The sequence below is a fragment of the Symphalangus syndactylus genome, chromosome 15 (assembly GCF_028878055.3).
Source record: "Symphalangus syndactylus isolate Jambi chromosome 15, NHGRI_mSymSyn1-v2.1_pri, whole genome shotgun sequence".
Lineage (NCBI taxonomy): Eukaryota > Metazoa > Chordata > Mammalia > Primates > Hylobatidae > Symphalangus > Symphalangus syndactylus.
In genome coordinates, this window is record NC_072437.2 from 96,029,796 (window position 1) to 96,049,744 (window position 19,949).

Genomic DNA, 19,949 nt, shown 5'->3' on the forward strand with positions numbered 1-19,949 from the left:
AAACCCTGTCTCTACTAAAAATACAAAAATTAGCTGGGCGTGGTGGCAAATGCCTGTAATCCTAGCTACTTGAGAGGCTGAGGCAGGAGAATCGCTTGAGCCCTGGAGGCGGGGGTTGCAGTGAGCAGAGATCACACCATTGCACTCCAGCCTGGGTGGCAGAGCGAGATTCTGTCTAAAAAACAACACCGTATTTGGGGCATGCTGATACTAAAAAATTATTCGTTGTTTTTCTGAAATTAAAATTTAAATTGGGGGCCCTGTGTTTTACTGGGCAACCCATTTGCAATATCAGCAACAATCTCTTATTCAGACCACTGATTAAATGTGCAAAATTTGAATCTCTGAACAGTACCTATGTCCTTGATATCTTAAATTAATGAATGTCTTAGACACTCAAAGCAGGAGGAAGCATTATGGCAGATGTTTGAGCCCCAGAGATGTCCATGAGCACAGCATAGAGCTCAGAGCCTTCTCTGTTATTTGCTTCACGACAGAGCAAAGGACTGCAGCAGGTTGACCGATATAAAAGTTTTACCATGTCTCACAGCAGGCCTTTGCTCAAGTTTCCAGTAAGGATATTGTATCATTTCTTGCCTGCAGTACTTGTAAATCCACTTACACTGCCTGCTGTTGAGTCATTTGTTCCTTCTTGAGTAGCACGTCATCCGTGTTCCTAGAAGATAGTGAATTTAGATATAGTAGCCAAGCAACAGCAGAGCAGCCTCAACCAAAACGATTTTCCATTTTGGTGGGATGAATTGAAACACAAGCATCGTCTATCCAGGGCAGATTTGGGGATCATAAAGAATCAATCTGAGCTGGTACCGCAATATTGGCTGCTGCATTAGTTTTCTAGAGTTGCCATAACTAGTCTCACAAGCTGGGAGGCTTTACACAACAGACATGTATTGTCTCATAGTTCTGGATGCTAGAAATCTGGAATCAGGATGTCAGCTCCTGCTGAAGGCTGCAGGGGAGAAGCTGCCCCATGGTTTTCTCTTAGCTTCCGGTGTTGCCAGCAATCCCTAGTGCTCCTTGGCCTGCAGGCAGATCACTCCCATCTCTGCCTCCGTTGTCACATGGCATTTTCCTCGTGTGCCTCACTCTGTGTTCCTTCTCATAAGAACATCAGTCATATTGCATCACAGGCCCACGCTACTCCATTATCATCTCATCTTAACTTAACCAATTACATCTGCAGTGACCCTGTTTGCAAATAAGGTCACATTCTGAGGTTTCAGGAGTTAGAACATAGACATATCTTTTAGGAACAAAATTCAAGTGATAACAGTTTCGAAGGCAAACTAGTCCTGGAGTTTGTAAGGTGAGCCAGGACCAAGGTGCCAGGATTGCCATTTTGTAAGGTCCAGGAACAAAGTGATGTTAACAGAAATAACATGTCTTTGTTGTTTGTTTGTTTGTTTTTGAGACAGTCTTACTTCATCACCCAGGCTGGAATGCAGTGGTACAATCTCGGCTCACTGCCACCGACATCTCCCAGCTTCAAGCGGTTCTCCTGCCTCAGCCTCTTAAGTAGCTGGGATTACAGGTGTGTCCCACCATGCCTGGCTAATTTGTATGTGTGTGTGTGTGTCTGTGTGTGTGTGTGTGTGTGTGTGTGTGTATTATTATTTTTTTTTCTTTTAGTAGAGACTGGGTTTCACCATGTTGCCCAGGCTGGTCTCGAATTCCTGCCCTCAGGTGATCCACCCACCTTGGGCTCCCTAAGTGCTGGGACTACAGGCACAAACCACCACGCCCAGACAGAAGGAATATGTTTCCTTCAAGTCTCACTTGACTGGCTGCTTCCCTAGATAACAACAGAGGATGTCGGTTGCAGTTCTCATTGCTGGGGAGTCTGAACTGGAGTAAAACACCCACTATCCCCATCAGGCTTGCACTAGAGCCCAGCTCTAGCTGGAGAGAAAGAAGCTAACCCACACAGACACAGGACTGTAGGCATGGAGCGTCCGAGGGTATTTGGGTCCTGGCTCTGATGTGCCTAAGGCCAACTTCTTTCTGGCCATGATGGTGTGCATGAGCTCACTAATCTTCCTTGTTGCCTTCCATTTTCTCCAAACCTGACTTAGCAAAGGCTGGGCAAAAGAGGCTCTGTGTGAGTTCGAGCAAAGCCTGAGATGCTGGATTTTCCAAGATACAAGAAGGGGCTGGGGGCTGGGCGAACTGGTGGTGGAGGAGGGAAGGATTAATTTCCCAAGGAGGGGAAGGGGACAGGACATCAGGCCCAGGGGACTTTGAAGAGGGGGTCATGGGTAGGAGGTAGATCAAGTAGAGTGACACAAAGGTCAGGAAAGAGGAAGTGTCCACACTGTCCTTCGACAGACTTGAGTCTATGGGACTTCCTCCCTGCATGGTACAAGGAAATGAGTAAGTGAGATAATGTTGTAACTTCTGGCCCTTTGACATTGCACTGCCCCGATGTCACAGTTGGAAACTGTACCTGCCCCCATCCTTGTCTGGGGTGTGTTTGGTCTGGGGAAGGGCTGGTGAAGCAAGAGGTACCGGGAAAAGGGACAGAAATTGCTTCCTATTGTCTGGGCATTTGGAGGTGAAGGGGTCACAGCTCTGGCAAAGATGGGGTTGAAAGAGCCCGGGCTCCAGGGAGGGGCAGCTCTGCATGGCCTGATTCCTGCACCCCACCTTTGCCCCCTTGCACCTCCTCTCATCTCCCGTTCCAGAACTCTCTGAAGAGGAGGACCCTGTCACATCTGGACAATTCTGCAAGAACTCTGTAGAACTGACTTCACTGTGAACCAGGCATTGTAGAACTCCAGAAGTCAACAGAAACAAAAATGCTCACATTTAATCGCAATGCTCCCTGGCATACACAGAAGACTCTGAAAACTTCTGAATTTGGGAAATCCTTTGGCACCTTGGGGCACATTGGGAACATAAGCCATCAGTGCTGGGGTGTGTGTGGGTGTGTGTGTGTGTGTGTGTGTGTGCGCGCGCGCACATGTGTGCATCTTCTACCACGCCTCTTACAAGTTTGACCTGGGCCCAGGGCCATGTTCAGTGGTTTTTAAGAACTGAGGCTCCCAGGAGCAGTACTGGGCAGCTAGAGTAGCCCCAGGATCTACATCAAACTCTACCTGTTTCCGAACCAAATTTCTTCTAGAATTTTATTCCATAAATCTGAATTATGGTGTCAGACTCCTAGCAAACACTGAAGAAACTCTCTGCCTTGCATTAAATAACTGTGGTCTCCCTGAAAGAGCCCCTGGAGGTAACTCCTAGCCCTGGCTCTTTAGAGAACAGATGCTGAATAGGCATTAGGGGATATGATGGATGTGCTAACCTTCAAAAAAAAGGCCTGAGCTGAGTGGTCAGAGATTCACAAAAAGCTGACAGCATCTCTCCGTTCCATTGGAAGCTGAGTGATCTCTTCTGCTCTTTCCTGAGAAAGGCACTTGGGCAGGAAAAAGCTGTATCTCTGTCTTCACTGAGAGAATTTCCAAGTCCAAGGGTGAAGGACCAGAAGAGGGAGACCTGACAGGTCAATGTGGGACATCATCCACTTGAGTGAGAACCAGAGGGATCCCTTCATTGCCCAGAGCAGACACTCCATTTTGGGGGGCATCATTCATTCTTTCCTGTTCTCCCTGCATTCCTCTGGCTCCTGCCCAGGAGAGGTGGCCACTGGCAAGAGAGCTTGGTGGAGGTGGGAGGTGGGAAGTGGGGGGTGGGGGGTGGGGGTTCGTGCACCAGGACCTAGCGCATAGTCTCCAGCCTGCTGATGGCTGTCTTGGATGCTTCAAAGGGGAGAAGATCCTAGACGTGGGAAACATTTGTGGGCGTTCTGCTGGGGCATCTGTAGCCTCTGAGAAGGCTACCAGTCTCTCCTAAGCTTACACCGTCATAGCCTTGGCACTTGTTGAATGTCTTTACTTAGCTTAGAGCCTCTGGTTCCTGTTAGGAAACTTAGGGCTTGCCACAGTGTTCATTTTCCTTTGCGGGCAACTCCATTCCTGGCACTTATCATATTACGCACTGTACTCCCCGCTTTGAGCTGTGTCAAGGTTCTGAGAATCTATCCCTTGGCTTGGGAGGGGTCATCTCTGTGGCCAGATCATTTCCTGATGGGTCCTGGGGCACCACAACACATAGGAGGCTTGTCCTCTCTCTGGGGTTCACTGCCTTGCTCCTTCTCCTGGTCAATATGTGACCTTGGACCAGTTGCTTGAGTCCCCTGGGCATTCAGAAACAATTGGGTTTCCCTCGCTTTGGAGCCTGGCAGGCTGGCTTTGAGAACTGGGCTTTAACTTGTCACGTGACTATGGCCAAGTTTCTGGGGCTCTCCAAGCTTCACCTCCTCTGTAAAAAGGGCAATAATATAATATCTGTCTTACTGGATTTTGTCCGTGTTAGATGAGACACTGGGTACAAAGCACTTGGTCCCGTGCCTGGCACAATTACTGCACTTAATGTATGATAGTTTTCTTATTATTCTAACAAACAGTATGGCTTTGGGAGTATAGTTCTGCCACATTGCAGTGGCCAGAGTGAAGGTGGTGAGTGCCTTCTGGGGCCCTGGGAGTCAGGGTTATCCGCATGCCCTTTCTTGCTTGCTCCTCAGCGTGGCTGCCTCTATGTCCACACCATGAAGACGCAACAGGTAGTTTGAACCTCTGAGGCCCACAGTGGGATGGGGAGGCAGGGACATCACTTATGGGGTGGGAAGTCACCCATTCCCCAGGAAATGTCCCCAGCTGCCTTTTCCATGGCTCCTCTTGAAACCCTGTGGAGGCCACATTTGTGTTGGGGAGGTCTTTCCCATGAGGAAGTGCTCAGATGCCCAGGCATTTTGAAAAGCCCTCCATAGAGTTTCATTTCATAACACATGAGCATCACCTTGGGCTTCTGGTTTTTTGTTTTGTTTTGTTTTGTTTTTTTCCAGGACCTTATTTTCAGGTAAGTGGACCTTTGACCTCCAAAGTTGTCCTTTCCTAGCTACCGAATCCAGCATTCAAAGTGATAAAACAAATATGTAGTAATAGTAAAATATCAGCACTTAATGGCCTGATAAGAATGTCACTGAAGTGTTGAGTTTGGGCCAACATTTGCTTACTCCTGCCGTTGAGCCCAGGCTCCCCTCCAGAGCTGAGCTGCTGCAAGGGATCTGAGTAACTAGGGCTGTGTCAGAGTGGCGATGATAGCCACCGCATGCTAAGGAAGAGATCCCCAAGGACAAGGAGAATCCCACGCGGAGCTACTTGCTTCTTTGTCAGTCTTGTTTTTCTGTATTTCACAACCTTCTAAAACACAACCTCGCAACCTCTATAGTTGGCTTGCATTTTTCAATCACGAGCACAGCTTTACTGACTCCATGCTTTGATTGACTATACCTGCCAACACCGCAACAACAAGGAAAGGGACACCGGCCTCATACCACTAGATGGTGTGTAGCCTGGGCATGAGGATAATTAAAAACTCTCTAGGGGATTTTAATATGTAGCACAGTTTGGAAATCATTGATGTAAGACCTTCTTACTCAACATGTGCTCCAAGGAGCAGTTGCATCAACTTATCAGAAATGCAGATCAGGCTCACTTGGACCTGTAGAATCAGAATCTGCATTTTATCAGATCCCGATGTTATTTGTATGAACACCAGCTTCTGAGAAGTGTTGCTTTAAGAGACTAAAGGGGTCAATCTACGTCACTTTGTAGCTCTGTGTTCCTTAGTCATTGGCTAAAATATCAGCCCCCCTGCAATGAGCCATCCTCCCTTGTACAGTCATTGATGGCCTGTGAACCTTTAGCCAACTGGAAGTGGGAGGGGACACAGTCCACAAAACACTATCCTGACTTCTGACACCAACTACAAGTTCAAGGGGTTCCCCAAACCACCCTGAGTTGTGAGAATTTGCTGGGAAATCTGACAGAACTCACTGAAAGTTGTTATACTCGTGGTTGTGATCTCTTATAGGGAGAGAATACAGATTAAAATCAGCCAAAGGAAGAAGTGCACAGCATGGAGCCCAGGACAGTGCCTGACATGGAGCCCCCACGGCCCTCTCCCGTGGAGTCACGGACAGCTCCACTCTCCTGGCATTGGTGTGTAACAACACGCAGGGAGTGTTCCCCACCAGGGAAGTCTCGGTGTCCAGGGTCTTTACTGTGGCTCTGTCACATGAGAACAGCTGACTGCCCGTGTGGCCGATCTGTTCCCAGACTCTCCACCACTACACATCACTCACAGTCCCTGCTCTAAATCACACACCATGACCCAATGTCCCCAGGCAAATGAAAACACCTCTAGCAGGCAGGATGTTCCAAAGCCTTAGAGATCACCTCTCAGAAGCTGAGGGCAGAAGCCAGACCTCTTTTTGGGCAGGGTTAAATTCTCTTACTGTTTTTGAAAAAACTCCCAAATTGAGTTTTTCCCCTTTACTTACAGCAACATAACAATCATCAACGCAGAAGACTTCTGTGATCAAAGGCATGGGGGAAAACCCCACGCAGTGGACACCAGCTGGTGTCCTCCAATTTGATTCTGACGCTGTCTACTGAGAGATAGTGTCAGATCCTCAAGACTAAACCCTCCTTCTCCCAGTCAGAGGGCTGGCCTTTGGACTGCTGACCAATCCACTTCAAGCTGAGGTTCCCACCACCCCGCTCTTTGGGTTTGATTGATTTGCTAGAGTGGCTCCCAGAACTCAGGGAAACACAGCTACCAGTTTATTGCGAAGGAGATTTTAAAGGATAAAAGTAGGCAGATAAAGAGATGCATAGGGCGAGGTGTGGAAAGGTCCCGAGTGCAGGAGCTTCTGTCCCTGTGGAGCTGGGGTGCCCCACCCTCTCAGTACATGAGCGAGTTCTCCTTCACCTGCCTGTCATCCTCTGCATGTTCAGCTCCCCATCCCAGTCCTCTTGGGTTTTTATGGAAGCTTCAAGACACCCACATTCTTTCCCCAGGGTATAGGGCAAGACCTTCTCTGGGGAGGGTTCTAAGACCCACAATCAGAAAGGTGGGGTGGGGGCAAGATTAGAGTCCTGCCTTGAGGGGCAGTTGAAAGGAGTGGGGGCAGTAGGTCAGAAAAATTTTGTTTTTCTTTTTCTTTCTTTTTTTTTTTTTTTTTGAGACGGAGTTTCACTCTTGTTGCCCAGGCTGGAGTGCAATGGTGCAATCTCAGCTCACTGCAACCTTCGCCTCCCGGGTTCAAGTGATTCTTCTGCCTCAGCCTCCCGCGTAGCGGGGATTACAGGCCTGTGCCACCATGTCTGGCTAATTTTGTATTTTTAATAGAGACAGGGTTTCTCCATGTTGGCAGGCTGGTCTCAAACTCCCAACCTCAGGTGATCCACTCACCTCGGCTTCCCAAAGTGCTGGGATCACAGGCGTGAGCCACCACGCCTGGCCAAAAGATTCCGTTTTTGAGGCCTTCCTCTGAGGTCTAGCACACTCAACATTATAACAAAAGACTGTAGTAAGGGCTATGGGAGTTATGAGCCTGGAACTGTGGATGAAAACCTATTACAGATATGCATATATATATATGCATATCTATAATAACTCCACAACTACACACTGCCTTATTGCTCATTTCTTCTCTCCATGTCTCTGACCCACCCTTGCCCCTTTCCTCCATCCTTTTCTCCATTGCATACCCATCGACTGTGCCCTTTGGAATGCTCACACCATGAACTGCAAACTCTCTTGTGGCTTCAGCCTTTTCTCTGAAAGTTCCTCTCACCTATTGTTTTCTCTGGAACCTGCCATCCCTGCCACCTTCTCAAAAAAGGCCTTTTATTCTCTCCATTCCACAAAGCTCAGCGTCAAAACATGGGGTTTACACTGGAAGCTGAGGTCACATCAGTAGCCAGGATCAGGGTAGCCTTAGCTGCCCAATGCAGCTCCCAGGCCTCCTGTAAAACCTTGACCTTTGAGGTCATGACAGCCCTCTCCCGCTATACTCATAGCTGACCACTGAACACCTGGACACTCCCTCCCCCAAGTTCACAGAGAATGTGGGCACATGTCTTACAGTATTCCCCTGATCCAAACTACTGCCTTCATCTTGAGTGACAGCAGCATCTTTCCGATGTCTTGGCCTGCCTAGCTTTATTTTTGTGTTCTGCCATCAAGTTGCCACTTCTGTTGCCATCGTGCCTGTCAGCGCAGTGCAGGCTGTGGTGAAATCCCATGAGCTCAGGCATCACACTGACCGGTTCTGAGTCCTGCTTCAGTTGTCAGCTAGTTGTGCAATGGTGGGAAAGGGACCTACACTTTCCAAGCCTCAATTCACTCATCTATGGCTTGGTGACAATAATGGAGGTTGATTTAAAGTCCTTTGTAAGAATTAAGGGTTGTAATAGATATAAAGTGCTGTATCTGGTATACCTAGAAAACATTCCATAAAAGTTAGTAATTGTTGATCATGTAATGATGACTCTCTAGGCTAGGATTTCAGCTTCATTGCATGCACATGGTGCACTCACACGGCGTGACCTCTCTCTGTCTCAGTATCCTCATCTGAGGCCCGGGATAATCATACCTCTTCAAGGGGATGTCATAAAAATTAAATAATGTGTGTAAGACTGCCTCCATTTAGCTGCATTCAACAAATATTTCTGTATCCTTCTCCTCATTTCTCCTTACTTTCTTGCTTATTATCTGCTCTAGGTATAGATTTCAGAGAACTAAGCTTGTTACGATCCTTCATAAAATAACCAGGCTGGTTAGGGCATTTCCAAGAGTCAATACTGTTTAGTGACTATTCTCTGTTTAATCTATTTTGATTGTCCAGGGTCATCTTTTGCTATGTCATAGGTCGTTGGCTTCTTCTAGAGAAGTGAGACTACGGACAAGTTCCAAGTGAGTGAGGCAACTGGTCAGGATATTCTGCTGAAAAGCTTATGTCAGTTCTAATTCATGATTGTAATTCAATCACAGCCTGAGAATAGTAGGACTGTGGTTCAAATGCTCTTTTACCTTTTTTTTTTTCCAGAGGATAATTTTTTTTTTTTTTTTTTTTTTTTTTTTTTTTTTTTTTTGAGACGGAGTCTTGCTCTGTCGCTAGGCTGGAGTGCAGTGGCGTGATCTCAGCTCACTGCAACCTCCGCCTCCTGGGTTCAAGCAATTCTCCTGCCTCAGCCTCCCAAGTAGCTGGGACTACAGGCGCCCGCCACCACGCCCAGCTAATTTTTGTATTTTCAGTAGAGATGGGGTTTCCCCATGTTGGCCAGGGTGGTCTTGATCTCTTGACCTCATGATCCGCCCACCTCGGCCTCCCAAAGTGCTGGGATTACAGGCATGAGCCACCGCGCCCGGCCTCTAGAGGATAATTTTTAAATGTGCTTTTGCATTTGGAAAATGTGATTGGCATTTTTTTCTAATTTTCTAATATGATACGCTGTCGGGTGCTATGGATTACTTAAACCCTCTGGCCACCTAGAAAGATCTTTAAGTGGTTCTCAACAAGCTTCATAAGCAATGTAAATTGTGTTATCTCTCAGGATGTGTGAGAACATCTGTTTTTCTTCTAATGCAGTAAACATATAAGGGTCCCTTGGGATATCTTTTAAATAGACTTAATACAACATTCAGGAATGATAACAAAATATAATCACAGTCGTAAGGGAATGTGAGCATTTCATATTAATAACATTGGAACTTTATGTTTAATAAAATGTTAAAAGTTGACAAACAGGTAGGAGTCAGAAAATTCAATTAAAATTATCACAGTAATATGAATTTAGCCACATCCTTTGTTAGTTATGAAATCCATTTAACACCTCAAACAGTAATATTTTTAGCCAAAATATTTTCAAAAGGAAAACAGGAACTAAACCACTTTCATGCAATATATACTCTGTTAATATGATCAGGCTAATTTTGCTGGGGGAAGGAACTTAACTTTTGAATATTTGAATGCCCAGTCATTTAATCTGAATAGCCTATTTCCTTGCATGTTGCAAAATTTCTGTCAAAAGGCAGAAAAAGAAATCTCTTCTCCCTGCTCATCCCTAAGAGAATGGGTTGTCTGTACCCTGAGAGCATTTTATGGAGGGGACAACCACTTTTCTAATTTTCCTTCCCACTTCTCTGTGGGCACAGATGCTCTTTGGTTGAAAGAGTTGTAATTCAGTCCCAAGATGAGGTGTGGATACTGCATCCCTAACCTAGATCTGGGGACCCCATAGCAACACACATGGGGGAAATGGAGCTTGTCATTCAGTTCTGCAGCCATTGCACAGGGTTCATGGACTCTTCATTGATCCCACCCCACGCTCCTTCTCTCTGCTAGCCGAACGCACTTCTCTCTTCTTTATCAGGAGGCCATAGGAGATGGGCATTCATTTTTAATACACATACATCTGCATCAAGTCTAATTTTGCCATGTCTCAATCCAACTGTCAAATGGGTTGTTTGGGGGCTATGGTGCTTATCAAACATTAACTCAAGAATAGCCAGAATCAGCCAAGCAAGGAGAACTTCAGCAACATTCCCAAATGGCCCCAACCAAGTACTGTAAGACTGAGGATAGCTAAAGCGTCTTGAGAAGGACTTCTCAGGCAGTGGCACCGACATTCATCTGGTTGTTTAAGTCAGAAATCTGAGCACCATTCTTGACTCCTCTTCCTTACTCCCCATCCCTCACTAAGATTTGTGCTGCTATTTAGTAAACAGACCCTCAATGCACAAACTTCTGTCTAAGGCCATGGCCACCACCCTAGTCTAATCCACCATCTCTTCTCTGGAACTTTCCCTGTCTCCGTGCTGGTCTCTCAATCCATGCCCCACACTGCAGCCAGAGTGCTCTACAATGCAAATCCTTTTGTGAGACTCCTCCTCTTAAAATCCTCAAGTGGCTTCTCTTTGCTCCAAGGATCATTTTGAAACTCCTTAACGGAAGAGGCATGGCCCTTTGTGATGTGGTTTCCCAGCCCCTCCCACATCATCTTTTCAATCAGATTTCCCACTAAATGGAAATTTTTTCAGGTCTTCAACTTTATGGTGACTTTCTCTTGCTCAGGATCTTTGAACATATTGTTTCTTCTTTCCTTTTGTATTTGCCAAGACACCACTTCCTCTGGTAAGATTTTCCTGACATCCTCTATAAAAAAAGATTGAGATAGTTGACTAGCCAAAATGTTTCCCATTCATTCCAAGCTCTATTCAAGGCAATAAAGTGCCCGGCTGACAGATTGCATTCCTCGTCTTTTCTGAAGCTAGCAATGGCCATGCAACAGCATTCTGGCCAATAAGACAGAAGTGGAAGTTGAAGGGTGGGATTTCCAAGAAAGCTCGTTGAAGACATAATTCCTCATTTCACTTCTTACTCTTTCTCTTTCCTGCTTCCTAAAATGCGGTGCAGATGGCAGACACTTCAAAGCTGTCTCAGGCAATCAGGTGATGTTAAGGCAGAAACCCGCTTTATGATGGGTAGAACAGGGAGAAAGAAGGCACTTATGTTCTTGTTCACCTTGGACCACATCAGCCCTGGCTTGCCTACCCCTGGAATTCCTTTAATGAGAGGCAAATGAAAGCTTACGTGTTTAAGCCATTGTTATTTTTTTTGTTGTTGTTTATATGCAAAAGAACTTAATCCTAACCAATATTAACACTTGGGTCTATTGCTTGGTACCAAGCCAGTGCATGACACATGGTATATATGCTTAGTAAGTGTTTGTTGAATGAGTGAAGAAATGAAAGAACGTAGAGGATATATAACAGTCCTGCCCAGATGTCATCTGATCCTTTTTAGGATCGGGGCCTGTAAAACTGTATCTGATATAGTTTGAATATTTGTTCCCTACAAATCTCATGTTGAAATTTGATCCCTAATATTGGAAGCAGGGCCTAGTAGGAGGTGCTTTGGTCATGGTGATAAATGGCTTGGTGCCATTCTCACAGTAACGAGTGAGGTTTTATTCTAGTGGTTCCTGCAAGAACTGATTGTTAAAAGAGCCTGGATCCTTCCATCTCTCTCTCACTCTTGCTTCCTCTCTCTCACCTTGTAATCTCTACAAGCTCTTCACCTCCCCTTCTCGTTTTGCCATAAGTGGAAGATTTCTGAGGCCTCACCAGAAGCAGATGTTGGTTCCATGCTTCTCGTACAGCCTGCGGAACCATGAGCCAAATCAACTTCTTTTCTTTTTAATTACCCAGTCTCAGGTATTCCTTTACAGCAACACAAATGGACTAAGACAGTTTCTAATGCTATGGCTCCTTTAGTAGGTCAGTGTAAAACCCTGGATCACTCCTGTAACAAATTACTTGGAACTCTTCTCACCACACATATTTAAAAATAGTTGCCATGTTGAAAATCCTATCAGATCATATTTTATTTCAAATCCAACAATTCATTGCTAAAGAGATACAAGAAGCAGAAAATACAGAGAGACTAATGTGTTGATGATTTTTGTGAGGGACATAAGGTCTGTGTCTAGATTCATTTTTTTGCACGTGGATGTCCAGTTGTTTCAGCACCATTTGTTGAAAAGACTATCTTTGCTCCACTGTATTGCTTTTTCTCCTTTGTCATAGATACCTTGTCACCTTACCTTAGAGTCACAGATGAATGGTCCTATTACTTAACTACTGAAAATACAGGCCAAAGCAAGGGATATATAATAAAGTATTTGTGTACTTGACTTGGCTCTAAAGGAAACTTTGCATGTCTGTGTAAAAAGAATGGGTGATAGAGTTTCATTCAATATTTCTAATCTTTCTGAAATACAAAGCCAGGACATCCTCTAATCCATACATTCCATAGTTTGGTTAATATAAATTCCTTTGTTAAATCCTTATTAAATAAAGTTATTTATGTTTCTATGAAACTCATTTTAACTCCTAAGTGAAAAATACTACTGAGCTAACTAAACATCAAACATTTTTAATTTTTTAAATTTTTTTAGAGACAGGGTCTTGTTGCCCAGGCTGGCTTTGAACTCCTGTGCTCAAGCGATCCTCCAAACTCAGCCTCCCGAGTAGCTGGGACTACAGGTGCATGCCACTGTGCTCAGCTAAAACAATTTTTTGAAATGCTCTTTTAAAATCGATTTTATTGAAGTATAAGTTACATACAATAAAATGTACTCATTTTGAGCGTACAGTTTGACAAGTTCCGACAAATGTGAACAACCATGTAACCATCACCAAAAATAAAGATATGAGACATTTCCATTACCCCAAAAAGTTCCCCTGTGTCCCTCTCCAGTCAATATCCAGCCCTAGCCCCAGCTCCAGGCAACCACTGATCTGCTTTCTGTTGCTATAAATTGTACTTATCTTTTCTAGTGTTTCATACAGATGGAATCATACCTCATTCACTCTTTTGTGTCTGTCTTCTTTTGCTCAGCATAATGTTTTTGAGATTCATCTATGTTGTGTGCCTCAGTAGTTTGTCCTTTTTATTACTGGATAATTCCATTATAAGAATATACCACAATTTATTTATCCATTTACTGCCTGATGGGGATTTTGTTGTTTCCAGCTTTGAACTATTTTGAAACCTAAAAGACTGCCAGTTTTGAATGAGACCCCAGAACAATGAATGTAGGCTCTGTATACAAGTTCAGGCTGCTGGACAAGCTGCTCTGCCACTTAGGCCTTAAGACCCATCTGATATGATGGTGCTTAAAGTGGCTGTGATGGAAAGGGAGGCTGTTTGGAGCCTCAGGCGGCCCTTTATAGGTGAACCCCAGCATAGCACCTAATGATTTGGAGCAAAGCTGTGTCATTCCCCGAAGATAACTATTCTCCTTTTGAGAAACATCTTCTAGCTACTATCAATAATAATCACAGAATGCATCACCATAGGCCACCATGTTGTCTTTTGACCTGAGTTTCCATCGTGAACAAGAGTCATCTGACCCAAGGCAGAAAGTTGGGTGCACACAGCAGTGTTCCATCATCAAATGGAATATGAGATTGGGCCCAAGTAGGTCCTGCAAGCACAAATAAGTTGCAAGAGCAAGTAGTACAGGTGCTTGGCCTGGCCAGTACGATTGCCAAGTTGACTGCTTCCTCTCAGTCTGCATCTGTGGCTTCATGGGGAGTTTCCTATGACTACTTGATGGAGGAAAAAACAAATTGGAGCATAGTTTATAGTGCTGGTACTACCCAAAGTGGCCAGCTGAGGCAATGCAGCTCCACTCTGGGGTGCCTGTGAAGGACAGTGCCAAAGGAAAACCCCCTCCGTGAGCAGACCTTGGAGCAATAGAAGTGGGTGTTCATTTTATCTAGAAGAGAAGATGGGCGTAAGTTACAGATTTACACAAAATCACAGAGAGCGGTTAATGGTTTAGTCTGATGGTCAGGAACTTCCAAGAGACACGATTAGAAAACTGGTGACAAGGAGTCCTGGGGAACAGGTATATGGATACCTCTGAATACACACAAAACATGAGAATATGTATCCTACATGAATGTTAACCAAAGAGCAGCCACAGCAGAAGAGGATTTTAAAATCCGTTGAATAAGATGATTCATTCTGACAGCATCAGCTAGTCTCTTTCCCCAGCCACTGTTGCCCAATGGGCTTACATATATCATGGCCATGGGGGCAGGGCTATGTATGGACACAGCAACATGGATTTCCACTCATCAAGGCCAATTTGGCTCCAGCCATTGCTGAGTGCTCAGCCTGCCAAGATAGAAATCTACGCCAATATGGCACCATTCCCTGGGCTAGAAAACCAATTGGTGGAAGGTTGATTACATTGGACCATTTCCACCATGGAAGGGGCAGTGCTTTGTCTTCCCTGGAATAGACATTTACTCTGGATATGGATGTGCCTTCCCTGACTACTACAATGCTCTGCCAAACCCACCATCCATGGGCTTAATTTTATTTGTTATAAAATTTCAACCACCATTGCTTCTGACCAAGGAAGTAATCTTACAGCAAAGGAAGTACAGATATGAGCTTCTGATCATGGGCTTCACTGGCCTCGCAGTGAAGCAGGTGGCCAGATTAGAACAGTGGAATGGATTTTAAAGGCTTAGTTACAGCACCAGCTGGGTAGCAACACATTGCTGGCCTGGGGTTATGTCCTCCAGGATGCTTTAAGTCAGTGACCAATATATGATGCTATTTCTCCCATTGTCAGGATTCATGGGTCCAAGAATCATGGGGTCAAAATGGGAGTGGCTTTTCTCACTATCACCCTGGTGTTCGAGTAGTAATTTTTCCTTCCTATTCCTGTAACTTTGGGCTCTGCTATTGCAGAAATCTTAGATCTTATGGGGGGAATGCTTCCATCAGGGAATACAATGGTGGTTCCACTAAACTGACAGCTGAGTTTGCCATCTCCTCATGCCAGTGAATACACAAGCAAGGAAGGGGGTTCCTTTCCCACAGAGGGTGACTGATCCTAATTACCAAGGAGAAATTGGACTGCCACTTCACAATGAAGGTGAGGAGTATGTACTCTATGTGTCTGTGATTAATGTCAATAGAAAGTGACACCAACCTAGTACACAGAGGACTGATCATGGTCCAGGCCCTTCAGGAATGAAGATTTGAGTCAACAAGCAAGGAACTTGGACTCACTGAGGTGGGCATATTCTAAGGAGAATATTTTATCTATGTCAATCTATGTCCATCTATATTCCAGCTATGTTCTGCTTGGAATTCCTATTCATGAACATGGGGAATTCCAAGGGGAATATAGAATGAGTAGTGGAAGGTAGTTACAAATGTCAGTCAAAAACCACACAACCAGTTTGAGAAATGAGGAAGGTAGTAGTGTTGAATATTTCTTCTTTATCTTGATATAAATGTATCCGTGCATATATTAACCAGTTTATTTATTTATTATAATTTTTTTAGATGAGCTCTCACCATGTTGCCCAGGCTGGTCTTGAACTCCTGGGCTCAACTGATCCTACCGCTTAGTCCTCCAAGTAGCTGGGACTACAGGCATGCACCACCACACCCAGCTAACCAGTTTTTTTCCTATTCCTCCACTCAATTTCTCTACTATACAACATAATATGTGTTAATGGTAGTTAACTTTGTATCTCAGTATTAAGTTACAAGATATCAAAAAGGGAATGCGACTTAGTTACAAGCAGAATGAATATCACTCAAAGATGAATAAAGAGAAGAGGATTAATGCATTTTCTGTTGGATGAGAGAAAGTTTCATTGTTAGGCGGAAGCATGATTTTGCCTTTTTTTTTTTTTTTTTCCAAAGTCTCATTCTGTGGCCTAGGCTACAGTGCAGTGGTGCGATCTTGGCTCACTGCAACCTCTGCCTCCTGGGTTCAAGTGATTCTCCTGCCTCAGCCTCCAGAGTAGCTGGGATTACAGGTGCGCCAGGCTAATTTTTGATTTTTAGTAGAAAAGGTGTTTCTCCATGTTGGCCAGGCTGGTCTTGAACTCCTGGCCTCAAGTGATCCACCTGCTTTGACCTCCCAAAGTGGTAGGATTACAGGTGTGAGCCACTGTGCCCAGTCACCATGGTCTTTTGGGAGGCAACTTTAGCATGGTTAAGAGGTGCGAATGGATGCTAAGCTAACACCAGGTAAGCCCTGGTAGATTTGTATTGTGTCAGTGTGCCTGCCCTGGAGCCATGTTTCCCCAAATTCACTTTTTCTATGTACCTCTGGATTAGTGTGGGCCACTGGAGACATTTCACACGAGATGAGGAAGGTGGGAGTGAAGGAGCAGCATCTTTTTACACTAAGCAGGTCAGGGTGGGCATGTGGCTCTGTCTCACATTGTTGGGAATCTGCCCATCATCTGGTTGGCTTAGGTCAGTGGCTGAGCTCACAGCTGTTCCAGCTTCTGCTGGAAACTCCTTCGGTTTCTCTGACTGCTCTGTGATGAGGGCATCAGATTCTCCTGCAGAAAGCCCCAACGTTGAAGTTGGGGCTTCATGTTGGTGAGTGATATTTACGGGTTTTAGCCCATCCTGCGGTTTCTTGCAAATTTCAGTGTCAGCTCAGTCTTGCGGGTTTTGGGTTGTCCTTGCTTCCCACACTTCATGCCTTTCTTGCCCTCCTGACAGGCTGCCCTTTAGATTTTAGGATTCAGCAGCAGCCACAGAAGCAGCAACCTCACTGTTTTTTTTTGTTTTTTTGTTTTTTTTTTTTTTGAGAAGGAGTCTCGCTCTTTCGCCCAGGCCGGAGTGCAGTGGCGCTATCTTGGCTCACTGCAACCTCCGCCTGCGGGTTCACGCCATTCTCCTGCCTCAGCCTCCCAAGTAGCTGGGACTACAGGCGCCTGCAATCACGCCCGGCTAACTTTTTGTATTTTTAGTAGAGACGGGGTTTCACCATGTTAGCCAGGATGGTCTCGATCTCCTGACCTCATGATCCCCCGCCTCGGCCTCCCAAAGTGCTGGGATTACAGGCGTGAGCCACCGCGCCCGGCCGCAACCTCACTGTTAAGGGTTGAATTGTGTCTCCCCAAAAGGTAGGTTGAGGCCCTACCTGCCAGGACTTCAGAATGTAACCTCATTTGAGAATAGCATCATTGCAAATGTAATTAATTAAGATGAGGGTATACTGGCTCAGGATGGGCCCCTAATTCAATACAACTAATGTCCTTATAGGACGGCCACAGGAAGACAGAGACGCCAGGGGAGAATACCATGTGCTGATGGAGGTGGTGGCAGCTGCCAGCCAAGAATTATAACCAGAAGTCGGGAAAAGGCAAGAAGGAATCCTCCCTTAGTGATTTTAGAGGGAGCATAGCCCTGCTGACACCTTGATTTTGGACTTTTATTCCCTAAAACTGTAAAACAATACACTTCTGTTGTTTTAAGCCAGTCAGTTTGTGCTACTTTGTTACGGCAGCTCCAGAAAACAAAAACACACTCAGACTGTTTAATCAGCCTCTATAATTGCATAAGGTCTAATCCCTATAATAAATCCCTTAAAAATGTCTGTGTATATATATTTAAAAATATAAAATATCTTCTAGTGGTTCTGCATCTCTGGTCAATCCCTGACTGATACAGAATATGTATTTTCATTTCTAATGATGAAATACCTGAGTGAAATTTCTAGGACGTATGGTAAGTGTATGTTTAGCTTTTTAAGAAACTGCCAACTTGGGGGAATTGCTTGAGGCCAGGAGTTCAAACAGCCTGGGTCACACAGTGATACCCTGTCTCTACAAAATAAAAAATATTAGCAGCGTGTGGTGGTGTGTGTCTGTAGTCCCAGCTACTCAGGAGGCTGAGGTGGGAGATTCACCTGAGCCCAGATCTTTGAAGTTATCGTGAGCTGTGATCATGCACTGCACTCTAGCCTGGGTGACAGAGTGAGAAAGGTGGTCTCTAAAAAACAAACAAACAAACAAACAAGAAACTGTCAAACTCTTCCCAACATGCTGCCATTTTTACATTTACCATTTTCCATTCTTACCAGCAATGACTGATAGTTCCAGTTGCTCCATACCCTTGCTGACCATTCCAACAGGTGTATCGTGTTATCTCATTGTAGTTTGAATTTGTATTTCCCTAGTGACTAATGACGTTTAACATCTTTTCATGCATCTATTGACTATATGTATATCTTCTTTAGCAAAATATCTGCTGTCATTTGAAGAGCGGAAGTTTTACATTTTGATGAAGTCTAATTTATTGATTTTTTTTTTCTTGGATGGCTCATGCTTTTTGTGTTACCTAAAAAAAATTTGCCTTCTTCATGGTCACAAAGACTTTCTCCTATGTTTTCTTTTGGAAGCTTTATATTTTTAGTTTTTATGTTTATGTTTAAGACCCATTTCTAGTTATAATTTGTGTGATTTTTTGGAAGGGTCAAGGTTCATTTTCTTTCCCATAAGAATGCACAGTTGTTCTAGCACCCTTGTTAAAAAGACTTTCCTTTCCCCATTGAATTACTTTGTCAAAAATCAACTGAGCATATATGGGCATCACAAATTTTAATCCCATTAGAACTGAATGTTCCCAAGGCAGGCCACGCCCATGACTGACCTCCTTTCCTTGGACTGCCTACAAAACAGATAAAGCTAAGTCTGGAGCAAAGAAATCCATGTCTAACCTTTTTTTTTTTGAGATGGAGTCTCACTCTGTCTTCTAGGCTGGAGCGCAGTGGCGTGATCCCAGCTCACTGCAATCTCTGCCTCCTGGGTTCAAGTGATTCTCCTGCCTCAGCCTCCCGAGGAGCTGGGATTGTAGGCGTGCACCACTATGCGCAATTAATTTTTGTATTTTTAGTAGAGATAGGGTTTTGCCATTTTGGCCAGGCTGGTCTTGAACTCCTGACCTCAGGTGATCTGTCCACCTCGGCCTCCCACAGTTTTGCGATTTTATAGGCGTGAGCCACCGTGCCTGGCCTTAACCTTTGTTTTCTTACACAACACACTACGTGATGTTTTCCATATGCATGTGTCATTTGCTTCATTTTCCTACAAATGCGTAAGCAATACACTGTGTGGTGTGTGTTTGTGATGGGAAAAGGAAGAGGTTTTGTGGATACTACATTGGCTTCCTGCTATCTGTCTGTGTGAATGGCTATGGACTTTGTGTTCTATTTGTTCACTTTGCACCAATATGATCAGCTTACAACTTAAGATTCTAGAGAAAGAAGATCATATCTGTAAAGCACTCTGAGCATGTGTGGAGTTTAATCAATAGCGTATCAGGTTACAGCAAATTCACTATCTTTGTTTCTTCAGCTATAGAATGGCATGAGGATTCATCTCAATTTAGTTCAATTCTGTTCAGAAACATGAGCTAGCTGTTCACAGAAGGAAAGCCCACCTGACTGTGGCCAGGGAAGGAGAAACGACACTTTAACCAGGTTGATTTGGTTCTCACAGACACCACTGGCATGTGACATCTGGAACAGACCATGCCTGGTCTCTCCGTTCATATCACTTACCATTCAGCTCAATACTGGTCTGAATATTCTTTAGACTAACTGAAATGAAAAGGAACTGTTGTGTCAACTATCCATAATTCCAGCCTGTAGACCTGGGCTGCATCTCTATGCCCTGCC

At 44.7% G+C, this 19,949-nt stretch overlaps 1 protein-coding gene across 1 annotated transcript in view; it reads left to right on the forward strand.

The window, feature by feature from the left end:
• The first annotated feature begins 2,816 nt into the window (after window positions 1-2,816).
• The window catches only part of ALOX5AP (arachidonate 5-lipoxygenase activating protein), a 50,717-nt gene continuing 33,584 nt past the window's right edge, over window positions 2,817-19,949 (forward strand). Inside the window, exon 1 of the mRNA XM_055244523.2 lies at window positions 2,817-2,938. Coding sequence (XP_055100498.1) covers window positions 2,817-2,938 — 122 coding nt within the window. The remainder of the gene's footprint in view (window positions 2,939-19,949) is intronic.